Source organism: Delphinapterus leucas, chromosome 11, assembly GCF_059928025.1.
Source record: "Delphinapterus leucas isolate spDelLeu-1000000601 "Yukka" chromosome 11, BTC_Dleu_Yukka2, whole genome shotgun sequence".
In the NCBI taxonomy this organism is placed as follows: domain Eukaryota; kingdom Metazoa; phylum Chordata; class Mammalia; order Artiodactyla; family Monodontidae; genus Delphinapterus; species Delphinapterus leucas.
In genome coordinates this window covers 61,138,108-61,165,774 of record NC_143139.1, presented here as the reverse complement: position 1 = coordinate 61,165,774, position 27,667 = coordinate 61,138,108, and the positions used below count along the sequence as shown (strand labels likewise).

The window sequence follows — 27,667 nt, the reverse complement described above, 5'->3', positions numbered from 1 at the left end:
ATTGTTTAGCCTCCATGTGTTTGTGTTTTTTACGTTTTTTTTCCCCTCTAATTGACTTCTAATCTCATAGTGTTGTGGTCAGAGAAGATGCTTGATATGATTTCAATTTTCTTAAATTTACTGAGGCTTGATTTGTGACCCAAGATGTGATCTATCCTGGAAAATGTTCCATGTGCACTTGAGAAGAAAGTGTAATCTGCTGTTTTTGGATGTAATGTCCTATAAATATCAATTAAATCTATCTGGTCTATTGTGTCATTTAAAGCTTCTGTTTCCTTATTAATTTTCTGTTTGGATGATATGTCCATTGGTGTGAGGTGTTAAAGTCCCCCACTAGTGTTGTGTTACTGCTGATTCCCTCTTTTAGAGCTGTTAGCAGTTACTTTATGTATTGAGGTGCTCCTATGTTGGGTGCATATAATTGTTATATCTTCCTCTTGGATTGATCCCTTGATCATTATGTAGTGTCCTTCTTTCCCTCTTGTAACATTCTTTATTTTAAAGTTTATTTTACCTGATATGAGTATTAGAACTCCAGCTTTCTTTTGATTTCCATTTGCATGGAGTAGCTTTTTCCATCCCCTCACTTTCAGTCTGTATGTGTCTCTAGGTCTGAAGTGGGTCTCTTGTAGACAGCATATATATGCGTCTTGTTTTTACATCCATTCAGTGACCCTGTGTCTTTTGGTTGGAGCATTTAATCCATTCACGTTTAAGGTAATTATCGATACTTATGTTCCTATGGCCATTTTCTTAATTGTTTTGGGTTTGTTTTTGTAGGTCCTTTTCTTCTCTTGTGCTTCCCACTTAGAGAAGTTCCTTTAACATTTGTTGTAGAGCTGGTTTGGTGGTGCTGAATTCTCTTAGCTTTTGCTTGTCTGTAAAGCTTTTGATTTCTCCATCGAATCTGAATGAGATCCTTGCCGGGTAGAGTAATCTTGCTTGTAGGTTCTTCCCTTTCATCACTTTAAATATGTCATGCCACTCCCTTCTGGCTTGGAGAGTTTCTGCTGAGAAATCAGCTGTTAATCTTATGGGCGTTCCCTTGTATGTTATTTGCAATTTTTCCCTTGCTGCTTTCAATAATTTTTCTTTGTCTTTAATTTTTGCAAATTTGGTTACTATGTGTCTCAGCGTGTTTCTCCTTGGGTTTATCCTGTATGGGACTCTCTGTGCCTCCTGGACTTGGGTGGCTATTTCCTTTCTCATGTTAGGAAAGTTTTTGACTATAATCTTTTCAAATATTTTCTCCGGTCCTTTCTCTCTCTTCTCCTTCTGGGACCCCCTATAATGCGAATTTGTTATGTTTAATATCGTCCCAGAGGTCTCTTAGGCTGTCTTCATCTCTTTTCATTCTTTGTTCTTTATTCTCTTCTGCAGCAGTGAATTCCACCATTCTGTCTTCCAGTTCACTTATCCGTTCTTCTGCCTCAGTTATTCTGCTATTGATTCCTTCTAGTGTAGTTTTCATTTCAGTTATTGCATTGTTCATCTCTGTTTGTTTGTTCTTTAATTCTTCTAGATCTTTGTTAAACATTTCGTGCATCTTCTCAATCTTTGCCTCCATTCTTTTTCTGAGGTCCTGGATCATCTTCACTATCATTATTCTGAATTTTTTTCCTGGAAGTTTGCCTATCTCCAATTTATTTAGTTTTTTTTCCTGGAGTTTTATCTTGTTCCTTCATCTGGTACATAGCCCTCTGCCTTTTCATTTTGTCTCTCTTTCTGTGAATGTGGTTTTTGTTCCACAGTCTCCAGGATTGTAGTTCTTCTTGCTTCTGCTGTCTGCCCTCTAAGGCTTCTTGACTGGAATTTTCTTCTTTTGATTGTAATGGTGTAGTCATCAGAGAAAGGCAGAAGGCAGACTGGAACATCTAAGGCAGCAACACTAACATTTTTCTGGCCTTTTAAAAGTATTTACAAAGAGGCTTTCAGAAGATGCTTAGAACACATAACTGCAGTGCTGAAAAGATGAAGAAATCGCAAAATTTTCTCCGCTTTTGCATCTTTTTTATTAACTCCTGGGAACCACGAACGTTTGTCCAGTGTATTTCAGCTGTGATTTACTGAAGCCTCTCACCACAGCAATGGGTTAACCCCGAACTTTGTCTCAGAAGCTCTCTCTTTTCCCTTGTTGACGTTCCCGGCTTGGTTGGAATCTCCGATTACTGTAGCTTTGCAGTCAGGGAGCATGATTCCTCCAGCTCCATTTTTCTTTCTGAAGATTGTTTTAGCTATTCTGGGTCTTTTGTGGTTCCATACAAATTTTAAAATATTTTGTTCTAGTTCTGTGAAAAATGCCATTGGTAATTTGATAGAGATTGTGTTGAAACTGTAGACTGCCTTGGATAGTATGGTCATTTTAACAATATTGATTCTTCCAATCCAAGAACATGGTATACCTTTCCATCTGTTTGTGACATCTTCAATTTCTTTCATTAGCATCTTATAGGTTTTAGAGTACAGGTGTTTTGCCTCCTTAGGTAGGTTTACTCCGAGGTATTTTATTCTTTTTTGATGTGATGGTAAATGGGATTGTTCCCTTAATTTCTCTTTTTGATATTTCGCTGATAGTGCATAGAAATGAAATAGATTTCTGTATATTAATTTTGTATCCAGTAATCTTATTGAATTCACTGATGAGTGCTAGTAGTTCTCTGGTAACGTCTTTAGGGTTTTCTATGTATAGCATAATGTCATCTGAAAACAGTGACAATTTTACTTCTTCTTTTCCAATTTGGGTTCATTTTATTTCTTTTTCTTCTCTGATTGCTGTGGCTAGGAATTCCAAAACCATGTTGAATTAAAGTGGCAAGAGTGGGCATCCTTGTCTTGTTCCCAACCTTAGAAGGTATGCTTTCAGCTTTTCACCATTGAGAATGATGTTAGCTGTGGATCACACAGTTTTAATAAAAAATGTGGACAGATCCCAAGTACTCATTACCCAAAGTTCCCAAATGGCTAATATCTTGCAAAAGCATAGTATAATGTCACAACCAGGATATTGACACTGACGTAATTAATATACAGAATATTTCCATCACTACAAGGAATATTTCCATCCTTTTATAGCAATTTCCCTCATACCCTACTCCTCACTGCCATATTAACCTCTGCCAACTACTAATGTGTTCTACATTTCCATAATTTTGTCATTTCAAGAATTTTATATAAATGGAATTATACAGTATGTAACCTAATAGGATTGGCTTTTCACTCATAATAGAATTCTCCAAATATTCATTGGGTTATTGTACGTACCATTAGTTCATTCCTTTTTATTGCTGAGGAATACTCCATGGTATGAATGTGTCAGTTTGTTTAATCATTCACCCACTGAAGGACGTTGGGGTTGTTTCTATTTTGGGTTATTATGAACAAAGCTGCTATAAACATTCACATACAAATTTTTGTGTGAATATAAGGTTCCATTTCTCTGGGATAAATGCTTAAGAGTACAGTTTCTGGGTTGTATGGTATTGCATGTTAAGCTTTTTAAAAGAAAATTCCAAACTGTTCTCCAGGTTGCTGTACTTTTTTACATATCCTTCAGCAACAGATGAGTTTCTCAGCATCCTCATCAGCATTTGGTGTTGTTGCAACTTTTTATTTAGTTACTCTGACAGGTATAAAATAGTAAGTCACTGTGGTTTCAATTTGCATTTCCCTAATGACTAAAATGATGTTGAAGATATTTTCACCTGCTTATCTGCCATTTTTATATCTTTTTTGGTGAAAATCTCTCTTGTTTAGCCTATTTACTAATTGTATTGATTTTGCACTGCTGAGTTTTGAAAGTTCTTAATATATTTTGGAAACTAGTCCTTTGTTGGAAATGTGGCTTGTAAATACTTTCTCCCAGTCTGTAGTATGCCTTTTCATTCTAATCACAGGGTCATTCATAGAATGTAAGTTTAAAATTTTGATCCAAATCCAAATGATCAATTTTTACCTTTATGGATCATACTTTTTGTGTCAAATCTCTTTGCCTAGTCCTAGATTTTTACAGTTTTACATTTAAGTCTTGAACAGTTTTGAGTTAATTTTTTAATAGTGTGAGGTTTGAGCAGAGGTTTATTTTTTTTGCCTATGCATGTCCAAATGCTCCAATATCAATTGGTGAAAAGGCTGTCTTTCCTCCATTGAATTGCTTTTACACATCTGTCAAATGTCAGTGGGCATACCTCTGTGGTTCTACTTCTGGGCTCTCTATTTTGTTCCACTGATCACTTTATTCCTCCAGCAATACTACACAGTCTTGATTACTGAAGCTATACAGTAGATCTTAAAACTGCAGAGAGTGATTCTTCTTTTTCAAAATAGTTTTAGCTATTCTAAGTCTACTGCCTTTCCATATAAATTTTGGAATAATCTTGTATATACTAATAAAAAATTTTGCTGGAATTATTTAATTACATTAAACCTGTATATTAATTTGGGGACAACTGACATATTTACTAAGTTGTCTTCCAGTTCATGAACACAGTATGTCTCTCCACTTATTTAGGTCATCCTTGATTTCCTTCATTGGCATTTAAAATGTTTCAGCATACAAGTACTTTACAACTATTTACAGAGCAACTCTCTAGGAAAATGACCTTTAGACTAGCAGAAAGGATTTTCCATAACTAAAGAAATAAAGACGGAACCACAATGAGATGGGTAGGAGGGGTGGAGACATGGTATAATCAGGGCTCACACCCCTAGGGTCAGTGACCCACAAATGGAAGGAATATCACAATTGTTGAGGCCTTTCCTCTATGAGGGAGAAGGGGTCTGAGCCCCGTGTGGGACTCCTCAGCCAACGGGTCCTGCACTAGGAAGTAAAGCTCCCAGAATTCCTGGCTTTGGAAACCAGCAGCGCCCATGTTCAGGAGAGCTGGAGGGCTACAGGAAACAGAGACTCTGCTCCTAAAGGACACTGGAAAAATCTGAGATGCTCCAAGTCTCAGCACAAAGAGGCAGCAGTTAGAAGCCTGGAACAGATCCACTTGCTGATCTTGGAGAGTCCTCTGGAGAGGCAGGAGGCAAATGAGAGACCCCTGCTGATACAAAAGCTGGTAGCAGCCATTCTGGGAAACTTCTTCTACCCCAATAACACTAGGGTGGGCAAGCACCCTTTTAGAATCCTCCCTCTAGCCTATTAGTACCCAGAAACTGGCCCACCCTCCAGCTGGGTGGCACCAGCTCTGAGCACTGCCCCCCCCCACCATCTGGGGCCACCCAAACAGCCAATCAATCAGCATGATATACTACATTAACAAACTGAAGAATAAAAACCATGATTATCTCAGTAGATACATAAAGAGCTTTTGACAAAATTCAACATCCATTTATGATAAAAACTCTCAACAAAGTGGGTATAAAGGAAACATACCTCAACATAAAAAAGGCCATATATGGCAAACCCACAGCTAACATCATACTCAGTGGTGAAAAGCTGAAAGCATTTCCTTTAAGATCAGGAACAAGACAAGGATGCACACTCTTCTACTTTTATTCAACACAGTATTAGAAGTCCTAGCCACAGCAATGAGATAAGAAAAAGAAATAAAGGGAATCCAAATTGGAAAGGAAGAAGTAAAACTGTCACTGTTTGCAGATGACATGACACTAGATACAGAAAATCCAGAAGACACCACCAAAAAACTACTAGAACTAATAAGTGAATTCAGTAAAGTTGCAGGATACAAAATTAATAAACTAAACTCTGTTGTAATAACAAACCATTAAAAAGAGAAATTAAGAAGACAATCCCATTTACAAGTGCATCAAAAAAAATACACTACCTAGGGATAAATCTAACCAGAGAGGTAAAAGATTTGTACTCTGAAAACTATAAGACATTGATGAAAGAAACTGAAGACGACACAATAAATGGTAAAACATACCATTCTCAAAGACTGGAAGAATTAATATTGTTAAAATGACCACACTACCCAAGGCAATCTACAGATTCAGTGTGGTCCCTATCAAAATACCAATGGCATTTTTCACAGAACTAAAACAAGTAATTCTACAATTTGTATGGAAACACGAAAGACCCTGAATAGCCAAAGCAATCTTGAGAAAGAACAAACTGAAGTATCACAATCTGTGATTTCAAACTATACTGCAAAGTTAACAGTAATCAAAACAGTATGACACTGGCACAAAAACAGACACACAGAACAATGGAACAGAATGCAGAGCCCCAAAATAAACCCATGCTTATATGATCAATTAATCTACAACAAAGGAAGCAAGAATATAAAATGAGGGGAAAAAAACCTTTTCATTAAATGGTGTTGGGAAAACTGGACAGCTACATGTAAAAGAATCACACTGGACTAGTTTCTCACATCACACACAAAAATAAACTCAAAATGGATTAAAGACTTAAATGTAAAACCTGAAACATAAAACTCCTAGAAGAAAACAGGCAGCATGCTCTTTGACATCAGTCTCAGCAATATTTTTTTGGCTCTGTCTCCTCAATCAAGGGAAACAAAACCAAAAGTAAACAAATGGGATTGCATGAAACTAAAAAGTTTTTCCACAGTAAAGGAAACTAACAACAACAAACCAAAAGGGCAGCTCACTGAATGGGAGAAGATATCTGCATATAATGCACCTGATAAGGGGTTAATATCCAAAATATACAAAGAACTCATATAACTCAACATCAAAAAACCAAACAACTCAATTATAAAGTGGGCAGAAGACCTGGAATAGACATTTTTTCAAAGAAGATATACAAATAGCCAACAGACACATGAAAAAAAGATGCTCAACATCACTAATCAGGGAAATGCAAATCAAAACCAAAACAGGATACCACCTCAGACCTGTGAGAATGGCTATCATCAAAAAAGACAAGAAATAACAAATGTTGGCAAGGATGTGAAGAAAAGGGAATCCTTGTGCGCTACTGGTAGAACTGTAAATTGGTACAGGCACTCCGGAAAACAGTATGGAGGGTCTTCAAGAAATTAAAAACAGAACTGACACATGACCCAGCAATTTCACTTCTGGGTATTTACCCAAAGAAACAAAAAGACTAATTAGAAAATATATATACACCTCAATGTTCACTGCAGTATCATTTACAATAACCATGATATGGTAGCAACTTAAATGCCCATTGATAGAGATGAATAGATACAGAAAATGTGATCTATATATACAATGGAATATTACTCAGCCATAAAAAAGAATGAAATCTTGCCATTTGTGACAACATGAATGGATCGAGAGGTATTATGCTAGGTGAAATAAGTCAGAGAAAGACAAATACCATATGGTCTCACTTATATGGGGAATAAAAAAACAAACAAACAAACCAAAAACAAACTCAGATACAAAGAACAGGTGGTTGCCAGAGGGGAGGGGGTTGGGGGTGAAAGAGATGAAGGGGATTAAGAGGTACAAACCTCCAGTTATAAAATAAATAAGCCATGGGATGTAATATATAGCATAAGGAATATGGTCAATAATATTGTAATAAATTTGTATAGGGACAAACGGTTACTAGGCTCAATGTGGTGATCATTTCATAACTTATACAAATGTGAAATCACTACGTAGTACATCTGAAACTGACATAATATTGGACATCAACTACATTTCAATTTTAAAAAGTTATGTTTACACTATACTGTAGTCTATTAAGCATGCAATAGCATTATATCTAAAAAATCACTGTACACACTTTAAGTAAAAAATACTTTATTGCTAAAAAATGCTAACCATCATCTGAGCCTTCATCAATTCATAATCTTTTTGCTGGTGGAGGGTTTGAAATATTGGGAGAATTACCAAAATGTGACATGGAGATACGAAGTAAGCAAATGCTGTTGGAAAGATGGCACTAACAAGACTTACTAGATGCAGATTGCCACAAACCTTCACTTTGCAAAAACAAACAAACAAACAAAAACAAAATATCTGTGAAATGCAATAAAATGAGGTACGCCTATAGTTTTCCTTTTTGTACTGTCTTTGCCTGCTTTTGGTATCATATGTCATTTCCATTCTGCTACTTGCCCATATAAGTAACTTGCCAATATTCTTGTATGTGAAGTGAGTTTCTTACAGGCAGCATATAGTTGAGTCACACTTTGTAATCCACACTGCCAATATCTGTCTTTTAATTGGTATATTTAGACCATTTACAGTTACTCTAATTATTGATATGTTAGGGTTGAAATCTATAATTTTATTTTTTGTTTTTTTGTTTGTTCTGTGTCTTTGTTTCTGGTTACTTTTTCCTGACTTCTTGTGGGTTACTGAAAAGCTTTTTAGAATTTTATTTTATCTATGGTGTTTTTGAGTATATCTCTCTGAATAGCTTTTTTAGTGGGTACTCTAAGTATTATATAAATATAACTTATCACAGTATACTGGTGTCATCATTTTACCAATTCAAGTGAGATGTGGAAACCTTACCTCCATTAATGTCCCTCTACCTTCCCCTGTTTACGTTATAAATTGTCTCAAATATGTTTTCTACATACATTTAGATCCACATCAAACAGTATTATAATTTTGCTTCAACTGTCAAACATAATTTGGAAGACGTAGGATAAGAAGGAAAGTCTACTGTATTTACCCATAATTTTGCTTACCATGATCTTATGTTCCAAGGTTCTTTCTTTTATCATTTTCCTTCTGTCGAAAGAACTTCTCTTAGCCATTTTTTTAGGGCAGGTCTGCTGGCCACAAATTCTCTTACTTTTCCTTTATATGAAAATGTGTTGACTTCTCCTTCATTGCTGAAAGATATTTTCACTGGATAAAGGATTCTGGATTGAAAGTTCTTTCCATCCAGCACGTGAAAAATGTGGCAGCTCCTTATGCCTCTACGGTTTCTGATGAGAAATCCAGTGTTCTTGAATAGTTTTACCCCTACTGGTAAGGGGACTTCAAGATTTTTATTTCATAGTCTTTAGTTTCCAGAAGTTTGACTATGAGTGTTTGGTCTGGATTTGAGTTTATTCTGTTTAGGGTTTGCTCCACTTTTAATCTGCAGGTCTGTCTTTTGCCAAATTTGGGGGGGGTTTGGCCATCATATGTTTGAGTACTTTTTCAGCTCCACCCGCTTTTCTTCTTCTGGCACTCCAATCATATCAGTGTTAGATATTCTGTTACAACCACAGGTCCCTAAAGTTCTGTTCTGTTTTGCTTGTTTTTCTCAGTTTATTTCCTTTTGTTGTTGAAAACAGGTAATTTTTATTGTCTATCTTCAAGGTCATTGATTCTTTCCTCTGTCTCCTCTCTTCTGCTGTTGAGCTCATCCACTGACTCTTTTTTTATTTTGGCTATTATAATTTTCCGTTTTAAAATTTCCATTTGGTTCTTCTTTATTCTATTTCTATAGTTCTACCTCTTCGCTGAGACTCTATTTTTCAGTTGTTTCAAGCATGTTCGTAAGTATTCACTAAAGGCTTTTTATGATGATTGTTAAATTCTTTTGTCAGATAATTCCAACATCTCTGTCACCACACTGGCATTTACTGATCCTCTTTTCATTCAGTTAGATCTTCTCGATTCTTGGTTTGATACGTGATTTTTGTTTGAAACCTAGACATTTTGGGTATTATGAGACACTGGATCTTATTTAAACCTTTTCTTTTATGTGGATTCCTCTGATGTAGGCAGGGGGAGGGAAGTGAGACACTTCTCATTACTGGCAGGTGAGGTGAAAGTCCAGGATCCCAAGGAGGCCTTCACTGACACCTGAGGAGGGGTTTCCTCATTATGGACAGGCAAACGTGGGAATTTCAGCTCTCCACTATACCTCTACTGGTATCTCCTTGACTGGGAGGGTTACAAGTGCCTCATTACTGTTTCCTATGTGGTCTCCACTGATAACAGCAGGGGATGGGACCTCATTAACAGCTAGTGGGGATGGAAGTCCCAACTCTCCACTCCACCTTCCCTGACACCACCCCAGGAGAGTTGGGGCACATCATTATAACCTGGTAAGGGCGAAGTCTAGGCCTTTGCTGTTGTGAGTCAGGGTGGAGCCATTTTTTTTTCTGTTGTGTTTGGCTGTAGTAGAAAGTTATTTTCTAAAAGTTTCTATCATGCTAAATAAGCTGCCTCTTTTGTGGTCCTGTGGCTAAAAAGCAGGTTTTTGGGGAGCATTTTTTTGTCTGTCCCGTTCATGATTCTGGGTTGTTGGCTTTGTCAGTTCCTCTTCTGGGAAATATGAGGCAAAAAAAGAAAATGCAGGGAACTCACCACCATGTCATTCTTTGGATCCTTAGCTCCCTACCTGCTCTGCCACCTTGTCTCCATCTTCAGTCTTCCTATATTTGTTTTGTACATAATGTCCAGGTTTTTTAGTTGCACTTGGCAGGAAGGAATAGGGAAAAAATATATCTACTCCATCTTCCCAGATTTATTCTCACATAATCAATAAACAACATTAAAAAGTAATACATGTGAGATTTCCACTGTTAACAAAAGGGATCGTGGGTTTCTAAATTCTGAGAAACACTGATTTAGAGATTTCCTTCTAACTCATTAATAAGCAAGTAACACTTATTTAACCATAAATCTGCCTAAAATCTTCTACTCTTAAAAATCAAACAGCTTTTAAAATAGTTTTCTAAAATCAAGACTCCTTTCATATCTGTCTACTATCACTGTCCAAAAATATCTTTTTTTTCCTTTGGGGATGACTTATTTTTAGTAAAAAGCTATTGAGTCCTGGGTGTTTTCTTGTTTAGTTTTAAATACAGAACATACTTCACAGGCTAGCAAACCAAGTCATGTTCATAATTTAAATTTTTCTAATGTGAGATGGAAAGAGAACAGTCTACACAAATACTTAATTACACAAAGCCCCAATCCATCATATATTTTTATCTAGTGACCCTTTTAGAATGCATAATATATTTAAAGCTACTAATGCAAAAAAACAAAACCCAAAAAACCAGGAATACGCAATTTCTGATCACAATAATATACACAAATGTTAATAAAATTGTGCTAAACTTTTAATGAGGCAATCTTTTTAAAAGAAACCATATCCAAACACATAACCCTGATATATAGTTCATTATTGCTATAATAAATAACTTTATATATTAATAAACATCTTGAATTTACAAAGTCATTTTCATCTGACAATACATTAAAAAAATACCCTTTAGCATATTTACACTAAGCAAAATGAACATATAAAGACAATGGGATTTTCCAGAGTAATAAAAGACATTTTTACTAGTAGCCTAGTTATTATGAGAAATTAGCCACTTTTTACTCTGTTGAGCAAAACTGCTCTAAATTCTAGAGGACAGAGCAACATCAAAGTAAATAAATAATTAACTATTTTTAATATATCTAATAGTGAAATGAAAAGTTGACATGACATGCAAAAACTGCTCCTTAGTCTCAAATATGGGACTGAAAATAGACATGTTTATAAACTATAAATATAATTCTTCTGAAGTCTAAGTAATGGACCAGTGAACTTTTCAGCTCATTAAGGAAGTCTGAACTCCTACAAATAAATGAGACATGCTTTCAAGTCTATTTCCCTTTACCCAAAACTTATTTTGTTCCAGTAACAGATAGATCAATGTTAACTTTATACAAACAGTATTACCACTAGAGCAGCCTAAATAGGACATATATGATATCTAAGGCTTAATGCCATTCAAGTTGTGACTACTGACAAGTTAGCAAATACCTTGTCAATTATTTTGGTATACAAAAAAACTGTCAGCTAATTTTTCCTTTTAAGGAAATAAATCTTTAAGAAATACAGACCCGCCTTTCAGGAAAATGTCCTTAGTTTTGAAATCATACAATTAGGCAACTGAGCCAATAGTCATACAGTTAAAAACTGAAGGTTTTATGGAAGATCTAAAATGAACTTTCTAAAAAGAAGTGAATAATATGTTTCTCCCTCTCTAATAAAAGTTATGACACATTATAAAAGAATGAAAAGCTTAAATTAACTATAGCTAGAGTTGTGAGTAGTTTTTAAAAAGATATATATATATTAGGACTAAGATTTTTCACAATTTATTACTACACTAAAAAATACACTTAAACAGGAAAAACTTTTATTATCTCTCTATAACTTAACAAAGGCCAGCTGAATTAATGCATTAAACCTTATGTTAGTAGCCTATGGAAATCCAAACAATTTCACATATACCATCTTTCTTAAACTTTGGTATCTACATTTATTTACTTGGGTGAAATAATGTTTTAAAAATTACACTGGCCAATGCCAAGATTAAAGGCTGTAAATGTAAATACTCATGCTAAGAAAATATGCTTATGAATCTTACTATATATTGAAAATCTTCAGTCATGAATTTACCTTATCAGCTTTCAACTTTCTAAGGAAAGATGGATTGTCATATCCCTTTGCTTGCCTTGCCTCTTGCAAATGGTTGATCATCCACACATTTTTTCTCTGCTTTGCCAAATCAAGTGCTGATTCACCCTGATAATATAAGCAGAAGAAATTCACGTTAAAAAAAATGAAAGGAAAAGCAGAATATTTTGGTTACTAACTTTTAAAGCACTTCCACAAAAATAAATTGACTGCAGTATTAGTTCATTAACATTGTTTTTACATTTGGCAAAGTCAATTACTAAAAGACTCTAAATCATATATTACTTATACCTTCCCATTCAAGGTACAATCAGAAAATGTATTTACACCTCTTATTCTATAGATTCTATATTTGCTTGCATTTTAACTTAGAGAGTAATCAAAAAGTAGGTATTTTAGCACCTGCTGGATCAGAGGCTACCATTAAGTTTATCCAGTTATTTCATATTCTTTAAGGGTTTCATTAGTAATAGTTATTGCTACAAACCATCCTGCTGTAATACCAAACTGCCAGAAATCTCTCAGTTTAATTTCAGTGATGAACGAAGTCTAAAGAAAAGAACAGGGAAGAAAAAGAAAAGTCAACTTCCACTCCTACTGTTATATTGGTATTCTTGATCATGTTAAATTCATTCACCCATCCAGAAATTTCCAAAGAGAACACGGGTAGTAACAAAAAATGGTTAATCTTACATTATAGACTTGTAGCTCCCTTTAACTGCAAGAAAAAGAATTCCAAAGAGTATAACAGAACTAAAATGTTTTAAAGGCAGTAAGAAACAAGAAATGAGTGTCCCCAATTCTAGATCTATGCTTCTTTTTGCCTTTATTAATTTAAAATCTTATTTCTCCTTTTGCAAGTTAGATACCTACATTTTTATTCTATTTAATATTCTCCACTCTTTATCTCCTTCCTTAAACAGAAAAGTAAAATTAATAATTTTGTTTACCAAAATTTCAAGAATTATGGATGAATATTCAAAATTACTTTAAAAAAAGAAAAAACATGTTAAAATTTTATTTTAAAAAACTGGATGAAAATAAAGAAATAAGGAGTCTTGGGTTCCTTACTTATGAGGGATAATTATTAATCAAGTATGGAGTACAATTTAATTTTTAAAAAAAACACTGAAAAATAAAAAGAACCAAACAACAAAATAAACACACCACTACCACCAAGAGCAACAACAATAACAACACAACAATAAAAACAAAAAGCCTAACCAATCCTTTAATAAAAAGATCAATAGTATTTAATAAGAAATGGGCTAATCTAGGTGGGTCTTCCACAAATAGGGATATTTGTTTTAAAATATCTCCTTACCTATTCCAAAATTCTATGTCACCTAGGTTGTCAGAACCAGCTAATTAATCCAAACTAAAAGATTACCTGAATAAAAGCAATCCCTTGGGTAACAACTCCCAGAGAATATCCTGCAGTTGCCTCGGTCCAGCTGAGCATCCCTTCCACTAGAGGGCCATGTGACACCTAAGGATTGCCTAGATAAAAAGATGGAGGGAGCTTTAAGCAATCTTTCAACTACTCCTCTAGTCATCTGACTATTTTTATACAGTTCTTTTATTCAGCTGGTAAAATAAACAAGCAATTAATTTAAAGAATTATACTAAAACCAGGGTTCCAAGTCAAGTCTATATTTAAACACTCCATGTGTCAGCCAAAATAGTAAATTATAATAACAACAGCAGTAATAACAAGAATCATGGAGTATTTATAGACTATGTAACTAACTGGTAATAAAAGAAATTCTTCAGGGGTTTGGTGTGATAAACATTATGGAACGTGGCAGGTGGAAGATCACTTTTTGCCTAAGTGAGGTGGAAATTCATTATTAAAACTAAGGAAAATTATTCCTTGGAGACCATCTAGGTGGGGTACTTAAGAGATATTTTCTGAAAATAGTTTCTTACCTCTTTTCAAGAAACCATATAAGCGTTTTTCAATATATTAATTAACAAAGCTCAGTAATTTTATATTTTGCACAAGCTAAAAGTTATGTCCTTTGATAACTTTAGAAAGAAAAATCATAAATGCGTAGGCAGCACTCGGATTAACTGCCCTCCCCAAACTCAATTCATCTAAACTTATCAACCAAAAACATGTGCAAGGGGGTGAAATATTCTTTAAATTCACAAATGAGATGCTACCATGAAAAGGGATTACTGCACAGGTCATTTTTCTTAAAGTCTTAGTATCCCAAATCACTCCCCCTCCTCACTGTTATTACTTCAGAAGATATGAATTTATTCTACGTAACCAGTATCTGGGGCCATGGTTTTTGAACTCATTTAAGTCATGTCTGATGAAAAGCCATTGACTCTCTCCCCAGAAAGTGCTGATACTTTATTTATAACAATTTCAGAAGTCCATGGACCCACCCCCTAACCAAAATCCACTGCTGGGTCCCAGATTAAGAACCTCTAATCAAGGGTTTATGGCCATTCCTAATCCTTCTAAGGATCAAAGTAGTCATTTTAAAGTCACCTATCATTTAATATTTATTGTCTGCAAGATAAGTTCTTATTCTGATAAAATAATCATTTGTTTATATATTAAAAGAATTGAATCCCTTACTCAAATAACTAATTTACAAGGATATCAAGACAGATTTCTAAGAAACTTAAGCTTAATTTTATTTAGGAAATAGCTATTTTAGAAGAAATAGGGCCAATTAATAAATATTATAACTAAATATAATTTTTCATATTCTTTAAAGAATGTAACTTTTACTAGCTATTAAAGCCATATCCAGATTTACAGGCTCCATCTTGGTACAATTTATGGTTATCAACCAGATTTTCTTTCTCAAGACTTAAAATGAAAAATGGAAAAATACACAGCTATGAATCGACTTTATCAAATTCTAGGACAAAAAATCTAGGTTGGTTGTTTTTTATTTATTAATGAATTTTTCACTTTCAAAATTAAGTTTACTTAATTAGCTTGACATTCCACATAGCTAAAACGCACCACCTCAAATTATACATGACTGAAACAGAACCAATTTCTATTGCCTTCACTCCCAAAAAAGTCTGTTTCCTTCCATCTTCACAACTTCAATACATATCACAAGACACTCAGTTATTCAAACCAAAACCTAAGTCATCGATGTTTTTTTCTTTCACCTTCACTTCTAATCTACCTTTTCTTTTCTACTCTAAACTATCATTTCCAAATCCATTCATTTCACTCCATCACTACTTCTACAATCATAGGCGAAACTAACATCATCACTTGCCTGATTTATTATGAGAGCCTAACTGATCTTCATCTATCCCTTCCATTTTCTTTTTTTTTGTGGTACGCGGGCCTCTCACTGTTGTGGCCTCTCCCGTTGCTGAGCACAGGCTCCGGACGCGCAGGCTCTGCGGCCATGGCTCACGGCCCCAGCCGATCTGCGGCATGTGGGATCTTCCCGGACTGGGGCACAAACCCGTGTCCCCTGCATCGGCAGGCAGACTCTCAACCACTGCGCCACCAGGGAAGCCCCTTTCCATTTTCTTAATTCTTCAATACATTCTCCAAATACCAAAGTAATTTTTAAAAAAATATTAAAAACACAAAGATTATATAACCATTCTACATAAATCCTTCCAACTATTTCTCATGACTGAGAATACAATTAAAGTTCCTTATCATGGCCTTCCACCTGTCTCTCTCTCTCACTGTCTCACTGCTTGGTCAAAGCTGTCATTTCTACACCTCTAACATGGTAAGCTTATTCCTGGCCTTGGGCCTTGCATGTGTAGGTTCCTCTACATCAGGGGTCCCCAACCCCCAGACCAGTACTGGTCTGTGGCCTGTTAGGAACCTGGCCGCACAGCAGGTAGTGAGCGGCAGGCAAGCGAGTCAAGTTTCATCTGTATTTACAGCCGCTCTCCATCGCTTGCATTACCGCCTGAGCTCCGCCTCCTGTCAGCATTATGGTAAGTTGTAGAATTATTTCATTATATATTACAATGTAATAATAATAATAATAATAAAGTGCACAATAAACGTAATGCGCTTGAATTACATTTATTGCCCCCCACCCCAGTCTGTGGAAAAATTGTCTTCCACAAAACTGTTCCCTGGTGCCAAAAAGGTTGGGGACCACTGTTCTACGTGGAAAGGTTTTTCCCATGTATCTTTGCATAACTGATCCCTTATCAGACAAGTCTGAAAGCAAATGTCATCTCAGAGGCATTCACAAATCACTCTCACCTGATGTGGCCCCCTTACCCCTCGTCATGACCACATTTGCCTATGTGTATGTGTTTTTAATTTATTTATTGTCCATTTCCTCAATACAGTATAAGTTCTGAGAGAATAGGGACTTCATCTATCTTAAACACTGACTCCCCAGCATTAAACAAATATCTGTTGAATGAATGAATGGTTTCCACTAGAAGGTGATGACTAGACTTCAGTATATTAGGAATCAGCCAGATTCCAGTAGAAAAGGTATTTGATACTTATTTCGTCCTTTTAATTACATTAAAAGTACATTTTTAAACAAAAATCTACTTTTTCACCAGTGTGGTTAAAAAAGATTATTTTTACTCTGAGAGTATAAATGTTCCCTGAGCAACTGAAGCAACTCCTTAGACTTTATTTCCTTTAAAAACAATGTCACTCTAAATAAGTCAAACAGAGAAAAACAAATACCATATGATATCACTTATATGTGGGATCTAAAAAAAAAACAAACAACAACAACAACAAAACTCGAGCTCATAAATACAGAGAACAGATTGGTGATTGCCAGAAGTAGGCAGTGCACTGTGGGGAGTGAGGAAGATTAGTGAAGGGGGTCAAAGGTACAAACTTCCAGTTCTAAAAGAAATAAGTCACGGGGATGTAATGTACATAATGGCAACTACAGTTAATAATACTATAGTGCAGGTACTTCCCTGGTGGTCCAGTGGGTAAGACTCCATGCTCCCAATGCAGGGGGCCCCGGTTCGATCCCTGGTCGGGAAACTAAATGCCGCATGCATGCCGTAATTAGGAGTTCGCATGCCGCAATTAAGAAGAGTCCGCATGCTGCAACTAAGAGTCCTCATGCCACAACTAAGAAGCCTGCATGCTGCAACTAAGAGAGTCCGCATGCCGCAACTAAGAGGGTCTGTATGCCGCAACAAAGATCCTGCATGCCGTAACTAAGACCCAGTGCAGCCAAAATTTTAAAAAAATATTTAAAAAATAATAATAATGCTATAGTGCATATTCAGAAGTTGCTAAGAGCAAAGCTTGAGGGTTTGCATCACAAGAAAAAAGAAAATTTTGTGACTGTGTATGATGATGGATGTTGACTAGACTTGTTGGTCATTTTGCAATGTGTACAGATGTCAAATCATTATGTTGTACACCTTAAAGTTGTATAATGTTATATACCAATTATACCTCATAAAAAGTTAAAAAAAAAATGTTACTCCAGAGCTAGCAAGGAATTATATTTAAAATAACTCCTTTTTGTTAATGGCCAACCTTGATGATACAGTCAGATAAAATTAAAACATTAATAAAAAGAAAGTTAACAAAAAAATAGATGTATTTCAGTAAAAGTTCTATAGGTACAATAATTAGCTCAATTATTTGACACGATAGACTCTGGAAGGTCGTCACATGAACTGTACTAGTTAAGGAAGCTGCATTCCAGTTTATCCGATCTTGGTACCAAATAATTCATGTGCTGAGCCTATAAAACATTAAAAATACAAGGTTTGAACCATTTAAATCAGTTCAACTATCTCCATTCTTACCATTACCTTTCTGTTGAAATTCATTATAGATTATTTCTTTTACTAAGACTAATCAAAAGTTTATACAATGGTTAATGTGGAGTACAAGTTGGAAAGACATTAAACTTACAAACCACACCTCAAATACTTAAAGTTCATGAATGAAGAGAAGTTATCTAAAATTTTATATGGTAAGAAAAGATATTTTTAAATGCTCTGAAAATATACACTACTAGTGTATATTTGAAACTACTACTAGTTTCAAATTCCAAAACTGTGCAGTCATCTTGTCATAATTCTTTGGTACAAATGTAATTTCAATATATTTATATGACTTTTGGCAAACTCTATGGAGACTCACTATTTGCTGTAGTGAAATTGGTTCTATTTTTTCAAAAATATAACACTAAATACTAGAAATGTATTCCTGGGGCATGACTCACTTTAGGAATGGCTATCTAGTAGCTAAGAGATGAAAAAATAACACTCTAAAGCAATTCAGATAATAAAACATAAGGTCATCTCATTAATTTTTTCTCATGGGGATATTGGTCAGGTTTAGTCAAACTCCTCCTTTCTTATACCTTAGGCCTTGGGGTCAGCCTAATTTACCAATCACAGTGTTATGAACTTTTCAGAACTTCCTATTTAAAAATGTTTGGAAAAGCAAAAATTTCTCTCTATGATTTCAGAAGTGGCGGAGAGTTATGCTAGCATAGTCATGAAAACCAGCTTAGAGTTAAAGCTCAAGACTACACAAATCTTCAGTCAGTCAACAAATACTTAGAGCGCCCATCACATGTCAGGCACTATGGTAAGTTGACTTTCCTCTTTCCATACATTTACTAGCAGATACTAGACCATTCTGATCACTTTGGGTAAAAACACGAAGACCTGAAATTTTAAAAAAAGAAAAAGAAAATACATGGTTTTCTCAATTTCTTACAGTTTCCAATAAGATATTTGATATTTACTTTTAACTAATTAGACTCATTTCTAAAAATTGGTTATAATCGTAAATAAATTTAAAGTATTTTATTTTAGTAATTTAACCTTCTCTTCTTAGAGTAATCAAATAGAGGAAGAACTATTCATTGCAACATAAAAAGATGCCCTGATCCAGCAGGAGATAACCTACTTTTTGATTGGCATTTTAGATTATTATATGACTCGAATTCCTTTCATATTTAATTAGCACATATTCCTTACAAATTTAAGAAGCATGACTCAGAAAATACTACGGTCTATAGTCAAAATGAAAGAAAATTTGTCAATGGGCACAAAGATATTTATGAATGCACATTATTAAAAGATGATGTTTAAAACTTTAAAGTCATTTCACAGAAAGAGTCTGTTGCTGAAGACATGGTGGATTCTGAAGCTTTAAAAATGAGAATGGTTAACCAAAATTTAAGACTACCAATAGCATTTTCTTGCAGGTATTCATAAAATATTTATAAATTCCTAAATGCTCAGAGTGTAAATGTTAATTGGGCTTTGCTCTTAGATAATTTTGTATAATTTTTTGGTATATTTTTCCTGGATTAGTCCAGCATTTGGGGGAGAGGAGTTCTCCTATAAACATCATGAAGGTGATTATCAAATTTAAAGGTCTTGAACTTTAAAAAAATGAGACAATCAATGACCAAGTCAAAAAATTACTAAAAGTTATTATGCATGCTTGTGATATAAACTTGTGCTTCTCTGCAGTGATCTTCTTAAAGAAACCAGAAAACTATTCAGCCATAAAAACAGATTATGTAATTTAATTTCCAAAAGTCAGTAAGAATTCACTAATGAAAGGGCCACCAAAATCTGATAATTACTCCAATACTAAAAAGACGAAAGTAAATAAACCAGTCTTTCAAAACAAATTCTTGCATGGAAGGGTTTGGCTTAAACGAGAAGTTTCTTCCATCTCTGAAAGTCTGTTAAAAAACCTATATTTTATCAAGGAATTCCCATCTTGGTAACCACATTTCACAAAGCACAATCAATACAGGCTAGTTTTACCTTGATATTCTGGGCATCGACATTAGCTCCAGCTTCCAGAAGAAGACTAATGACTGTGGTATTCCCTGCTAGTACTGCCCAATGCAGAGCAGTGTTTTTGTGATACTTGTCACCAAGGTTAACTGAAACATTGAATGTTAAAAGCAATCTAGTTGGATCCACACTGAAAAGGAAAAAAAAACACAACAACAACAACAACCCTAATTTCAATTATAGAAATCATTACAGATACTAAACTGATTGTGGTTGCATTCCATCTTGGAACACTTCTATTCTAACCTATTTTCAACAACTTTATAATGAGTAATGAGACAACATTCTTAATATGAAGTATTAAATACATGCAACACCATATAACCTAAACTACTTCGAAGAGAGAGCACACTTCGTCCTGACATTTATTATTTTTCACCTAGGGATTAATGCCATTAATATCTATATAATTAAACAATTAAAAATTTAAATCTAGATTGTTCCAAAAATGATTTAAGGCAACTTACTAATTAGTATGTTAAACTTGCCAATATGCAAATCACATAAAAATGAGTCACTTTTTAAAAAGAAGGTAACGTCTTCCATTCTTGGAAATTGTTAAAAGAAGAATACCTTAAGGATACTACAATTACCAACATAAAGGTAAACACAGAAACTCAAAACATCCAAAAAGGTAATTTATGTTATATACTATGTATTTATTATAAGAATTTTAAATATTAGTAAGTATAACATTAATTGCTTTTTCTCATCACTTATTTTACATTTTATTATGCTGAAAATTATCTGAATAAGTATTTTATAAATGGTTACATACCTATGTGTTCTATAAGCTGCCCACATTAAAGGCGTCATCCCATTCTGATCCATCATATCTACATCCTGATAGAGTAAAAAGAAAGTCAGACAGTAAAAACTTTTAAGTTCCTGCCAAATTTACTGAGAAAAATATAATTTACACATCACAGGAGAAGCCAGCGTAATAACAGTACTCAATCGAGGGTGATTTATGAAACTTTTTCTTTCTTAACTTTAAAATAAAACTATTATCACTGAATATTTTAATTAATGTGGATATAAGTATCTAATTGACATATATTAAGTATATATTCAATATTTAATTAACTTCTATTTCTCGTTTTCCCTTTTAAGATGCTTCACTCAGCCTTTCAATGTTTTCATTTAAAGATCTTAACATACTCTTGATCTTTCACCCACAAAGGATCGATTAAATAAATGACTTATGTCTCTGAAAAACTTATTTATACTAATTCATGATAGGAGGGAATAATAAAACCCTGTTTATTCCTAGGCATTTTAAAACAAAGAATAAATTCAATAGACTTCAAAAGATTCTAAAAAGTTTGTTTGCTTTTTATCACTATCACTACGCATAAATATTTTTAGAATTAACTAATTCTACAAAGTTTGTGGTGAAAAAGCAAGGTAATAAAGCAATTCTCTGTCTTACTCCCCACGATTTTCACTTTTTTTAGCTCATTATTTTGGTCTTTACCTCCACATGTTTAAAATAAGATACCTGAATTGCTACTTTTTGATTTTTCAGTTTTAGGCATTATCCTAAATATGCATATTTTACATATCCTCAATATGTAAAATAGCAAATTCTCTCTTTCTTCTCACTGCCCCATCACAAATATGCACCTTTCCTATTCTTTCCTCTGAAAAGATCTACTGTAATTCTGGTTCTATAAATATTCGATATTTACATTATTATAAATATATATGAATACTATTCCCAACAAAGTATGTAGTAAACTATGATTACTTTCCTCTCCTACCCAACTTTTTTGCTTTCCTTGGTACTGCATTTTTTTCTCCCTTTTGCTTAGTTTTCTTTTTCTTTCTTTTTAGCAAATTAGAATTAAAACTACTACCTGTTCAACCAAAACTCTTCTCAAGTTATCTAAATCTCCTTTCAAGACAGGCTGATGTATCAGGGATTCTATCAGTTTCACTTCCCTAAAATTCCTTCTCCTGATCCACTCCAATCTGCCTGAGGCACCTGTCTCATTAACTAGAACAGGACTTCTTTGAAGACAGAAATTATTTTAAATTCATCTTTGTATTCTCAGTGCCCAGAAGAGTAGATAATCAAAAAACATTTGTTAAATGAAAAGACACGTTTATCTATCTACTCTTCTAGGCTTGGGAAAGGCATGGGCTTTAGAATAAGACAGACATGATTTTGAATTCCTAGCTCTACCACTTAATAACTATAAAACTGGCAAAATTACATTAATTCTCTGAACCTCAGCTTTCCCACCTACAAATGTGAATACAAATAATGGCTTCATAAGACCCCTGTGAGGATTAAATGGAATAATGTGTGTAAAGCAAACTAATTCCATAGCCTGGAACATAACAGATATTCAATAAATATTAAGTTTCCTCTTCTTCCCTTCCCCATCTCCCATTCCTGGATTACATTAAACCAGCAGATCTTATCCAAGTTATGTTATGTAATTTACCAGTCAGTGGAGAGAGGACAGAGTTATAGTGAGTACACTATAAAACGCTTCAAAACTCTGTGTAGCAGTTCTCTGTAAGCTACTCTTACTGATGGGAGTATGTCTCAAATATCCAAATGTACTGAGGCAGAAAAAATGCTGAGAACCACCACACTGACAAGTGACAACACATATCCTTGGACATCACTAGTTTTAGTCTCTTTCATGAAAACTGTGGTCAAATGTTATGCCTTATCACTACACATCTATTTCTAAATTTATTTGACGTGTTGTTGGGAACATCTCATGTAACCTCACTCAATAGTTACATTATACATGTTGATTTTTTTCCACTAAAAATCTTAAAAAAAAATCTTCTCTGAAGAAATGACATACTTCCTTGTTTCGTATACGAGAGTTAAGTTCTGTCACTTATTTTACTTCCTTCACTGCCCTGGTTTGAAGAAAGCTCAACTAAATTTGATGTCCAATTAAAGCAAACATGTAAATTCTTATGTTTAAGTTTCTTCTTCCTTTTTAGTTGTAAGTCTTTTCATATCTTTTTTAAAAAGTGACAGTATTTAAAATATTAATAAGTAAAATAAAAAATGTAAAATTATGCCACATCTCTAGAGTACTAAAAGAAAAATGAAATTCAACCTTTTCTTTCTTTGGGTCGGGATTTAAAACTTGGTACTTCTTTTCCAAGTTCAGCCTGGACGTATGAGTATTCTCTATTAGGAAGAATTAACAAGCCCAGATCAAAAGGTTATGGTAATTCCATGATCAACAGGGCTCCATTACTTAGCATTTTCCCCTTTTTTTTCCTGAAAATCATCCAAAAGAATCGGTAGTGAGCACTGAATATATTTAACAGTATAACTAACATGAAACAATTGTGAAGAATAGAATGACAAACTGAATGGAAATGTTACAGGCCCTAAGAATGTAAATTTGATAAAATTAACCAAAAATGGGGGGGAAAATGGAAAAAGGCTGAAAGTATAATGAATACCTAATCTGTAATAGCTATGAGTCAAAGGATATTATTTAAAGCTGAAAAATCAAGTAACAGAAATTTATCAGAACAAGTTAACACTAAGAAAAACAGTATAATTGACTAATGTCAATGTAAGACAGGGAAGAGAACGAAGAAATTAGAAATATACTAATTTTATTACTGCTTATATTTGGGAACTAATCAGAACTAATAAAAATTGAGCAAACATCTGATTAAAGTGAGGGAGAAAAAGAGAACTGTGTGACTGAGGAAAGAATTACCAAGCAGAAGAAAAGAGCAGCACAGAGGCCCTAAGACAGAAGCTTATCAGAGCTGTTCAACGAACAGCAAGAAGACGGGTGTGGTTAAAGCAGTAGTGAGGGGGAGATGACAGAAGATGAAATCAGAGGTATCCAGGGCTAGACCACACATGGTTCAATAGGCCAGAGAAGGACTTTGGTATCCATTTCAAGTATAATGTAATGCACATTAGAGTGGTTTTCTTTTACAATATTTTAGCATATAGATTGAAAAACAGTCTGGAAAAATATATACTAAACTGTTAAAGGAAGTGATCTCAGTGGGGAGAGGAGGTAAAGGAAGAGGTGGGATTTCATTCTCTAAGTCATACTCTTCTATTATGTTTGAATATTTTACAATAAGTATGTGCTACTTTTCTAAGCAGGAAAAAAAACTCTTACTCATGAAAAAGAAAACTACTTGTCAGACATTTATTAACATTATCATGCATTTACTGCACAAAAGGTACTGTAACAAAAATCTCTGCCCTTGAAGAATTTTATAGCCTACATATTATGTCAGAGTTAAAATGATTACTGAAACATCCAAACTCCAAAATCAATAAGCTAACAAAAATAGTGAAAACTTTACACCACTTTTCCTACCCAGTTAAAAACTGGGAGAAAAAAAGTGAACATGTATTGTAAACTTATATCTGTAATACAGAAGGCCACTGAAGACAATGCCACGTGCAACAGCGCCATCTACTGCTTCAACTGCCAGTCTAGAAGGAACCGTAGGAGAACAAAGATGATCCCTTGTGGTAGCTGGTCTCCAAAGATGGCCCCTAATAAACCTCCCTTCCCAGTATTCACGCCCTTGTGCCCCCTCAATGAACATGCGCTGGCACTGTTACTTGCTTTAACTGACAGAATGAAGCAGAAATGCTGTTATGCCAGTTCAAAAAGTCAGACAGCTTCTGCTCTTGCTCTTTTGGGCACTCTGAGCCACCATGTAAGAAGTCTGGCTTCCCTGCTAGAGAGACCACATGGAGGGGTATCTTGGAGAAGAAATTCTAAGGCTGCATGGGGAAAAAGAGAGAGGCCTAGCTGTCAACTGAGCCCAGGCTTTTAGCCATTCCTATCAAGATATAAGGTATGCAAGTGAGCCATCCTCCAGCCCAGTTGAGCCCCCAGACGACTGCAGCCCCCTGCCATTATCATAAGAGGAACCACCCAGCCAAGCCCAGTCAACCCACAGAACTGTGAAATACAATGGTTGGTTGTGTTCTAAAGCCATTATATTTAGGGGGTAGTCTGTTTACACAGTAATGGATAATAAACTCCCCCTTCCAGCAATTAATTTAACCAGTCTATGCCTCTTTTCCTTAGCAATAGTGTACAACACACAACTGTCACTGACTGGCACTGCCAACAGCAAATACCTTAAAGGATTCATAAAATAAATACTATTCAAATTCTAAATCTAATATTTTAAATTGAAATAAAAAATATATGTTAATAGCACTGAATTAAAATCATCTGTCTTTCTCTTATGATAAGTTCCTTAGCTATAAAACTAATGTTTAAGTACTAGAGAAAACTCATGAAAGAAAAACTGAGTGACATTACTTTTAACAAAATACATGTTATTGAAACAAATGAAAATCATGGTACACAGAAACTGACAATATTTAATATGATTATAGTCACTACATATGCAGGAGCAATCAGGAAGAATCACTTAAATCATGAGAATTTTTCTGACATGTAAGAAGCAGTATATTATATAGCAGAAACAGAGAAAATGACTTAAGGAATGTATCCCCCTTGAGGGGGCCTTAATACAGAAAATAACCAGTAATATGTTCAAAAAAGTTTAAATAAATTCAGATGATATATTCAAAAGACGTAATTAAGGGAAAAAAATAGATACTTAAATTTTCTCCCTTACTTTCTGGAATTCATCTCTGTCACTACTGGAAATTAAAAAAACCCACCTTAATGGATCATTATCTAGATCATAACTGGTTTTCATATTTTATGTTAACTACATTAAACAGCTCAATATCAAACTAACTATATATTTATTTATTCTCTTCATCCATCAGAAAGTACTATTTAAATATCACTAGACTGTTACACTTGTTAACACCAATAATATTAGGTATTTAAACCATGAAGAATGTCTGATTAAAATCTACCCCACTGTGACTTTTTTTTACCTGTCCTTTTGCTATGAGATAAGCAACAATTGAGGTATGTCCAAACTGGGCAGCCAGATGAATACAGCTACATCCTTCTCCATCAATTAATGAAGGATCTGCACCATATTTCATTAGTTGCACGACCATAGATAGATGGCCTTGTCTAAAATGTAAAAGAATAAACACTTAAATATATAAAGTTATTTCAAACAAGAAACTCTGGAAAGATCTTTTTTTAAAAAAATAGGGTAATGGTGGAAAAGATTACACAAATCTTATGTTATTTTAAAATAGGTATATGTCAAGACACATTTAGGATTTTATGTTCTTAAGTCTTAACTGGTATAAACGGTTTTTGAAAATTTATAGATACTCATAACTTCTTTAAATATGTAATGAATAGTTACTATATTCTATTAATCCTATTCCAATATGACCTTAATTGTCCCATGAACTAGATACATCTTTCACTGTAAACATATGTAGGCTGCAAAAGTATTCCAAAGTTTAACACCATCTTATAATTTACTGGATTAATATCAGCATGGTTAATTCCTTAAGGACACTTTGGACAATAAACTTTGCTTCCAATGCAGGTAACACTGGACAGCAATACATTAGCACATTGTTGATATTAATTACTGGCATAACAAGTTATCCCATTCATTTCCTCATATTCTTTTTAAAGCTACTTAGTTATAGATTGCTAAAGGAACCAAAGGGGAAAAAAAAAATCCAGAATTAAATTTAAACCTTGTGGCCCAGTGCAATGGAGTTGAATTTAGGTCTCCTCCAAGTTGATCCACAATAGCACCTTTCGAAATATAGTATCTATAAGACAAAATTTTAAATAATTAAGACAACTTTCATTTTCAATTTTAAGAAACTGTATGAAAAATAAAGAAATGTTTTTCATTTTAGATCTCATGCTAGTTTATGCCTTTGACAATAAACAATCTTTTGTGAGTTTTTAAAATACATTAGCAGAATTTTACATCAAACATATCACTCTCTTTTGTTCCACAAGTAAAAGAAAAGTAATTTTTTAAATTACAATAAAGAATAGCAAAGCCAAATAACAATCATATAAAAAAGAAGGCAGTCAGAGAACCACAAAGATTTGGATCCTACAGCAGCATCAGGTAGAATTTTGGAATTACAACAGCTGTAGAGCAGGCCAGACACATAGCCTACCATGGGTAGAAGCTCAGCTTTTTAAGCTCAGCTTTACTTTCCTCACAAGATTACTATAGATTAAATCAAACAACATATGTGAAAGAGTTTTATACACTGTAAAGTATAACATAAAGGTTCTTTATGATGCCTTATTTGTTATGCTTTTAAAGCTGTGTTGCTTTAAAAAGAAACAGCAACCTCATTTCTTACTATATTCATGTCATAACATCTTGATATTCTCTGAAATGAACAGGACCTAGCTGCTTATATAATGCTTGTTTTGGAACTGATCAATGCAATGAATCTTGAATACAAATGATTTCAAGGCATTTGATGGCAAATGTTTGACATATGTATATTATTGAGGTTCTTAAGCTGTTCTAAGTGATTACTGCTTTAGATCACTAATGCATTCACTCTTAATGCTCATAGTTCCAAACATTTAATATATTCAGTACTTACAAGCTTGATTCAGGTATTTTCTG

The 27,667-nt window shown here is 34.2% G+C and overlaps 1 protein-coding gene across 1 annotated transcript in view; it reads right to left on the bottom strand.

Annotated features, from left to right (window-relative positions):
- Nucleotides 1-27,667, bottom strand: part of ZDHHC17 (zDHHC palmitoyltransferase 17) — a 106,414-nt gene that overhangs the window by 29,535 nt on the left and 49,212 nt on the right. Inside the window, exons 4-8 of the mRNA XM_022559921.3 lie at nucleotides 26,760-26,837; nucleotides 26,025-26,169; nucleotides 20,907-20,971; nucleotides 20,096-20,258; nucleotides 12,323-12,448 (exon numbers count right to left, since the gene is read on the bottom strand). Coding sequence (XP_022415629.2) covers nucleotides 12,323-12,448; nucleotides 20,096-20,258; nucleotides 20,907-20,971; nucleotides 26,025-26,169; nucleotides 26,760-26,837 — 577 coding nt within the window. The remainder of the gene's footprint in view (nucleotides 1-12,322; nucleotides 12,449-20,095; nucleotides 20,259-20,906; nucleotides 20,972-26,024; nucleotides 26,170-26,759; nucleotides 26,838-27,667) is intronic.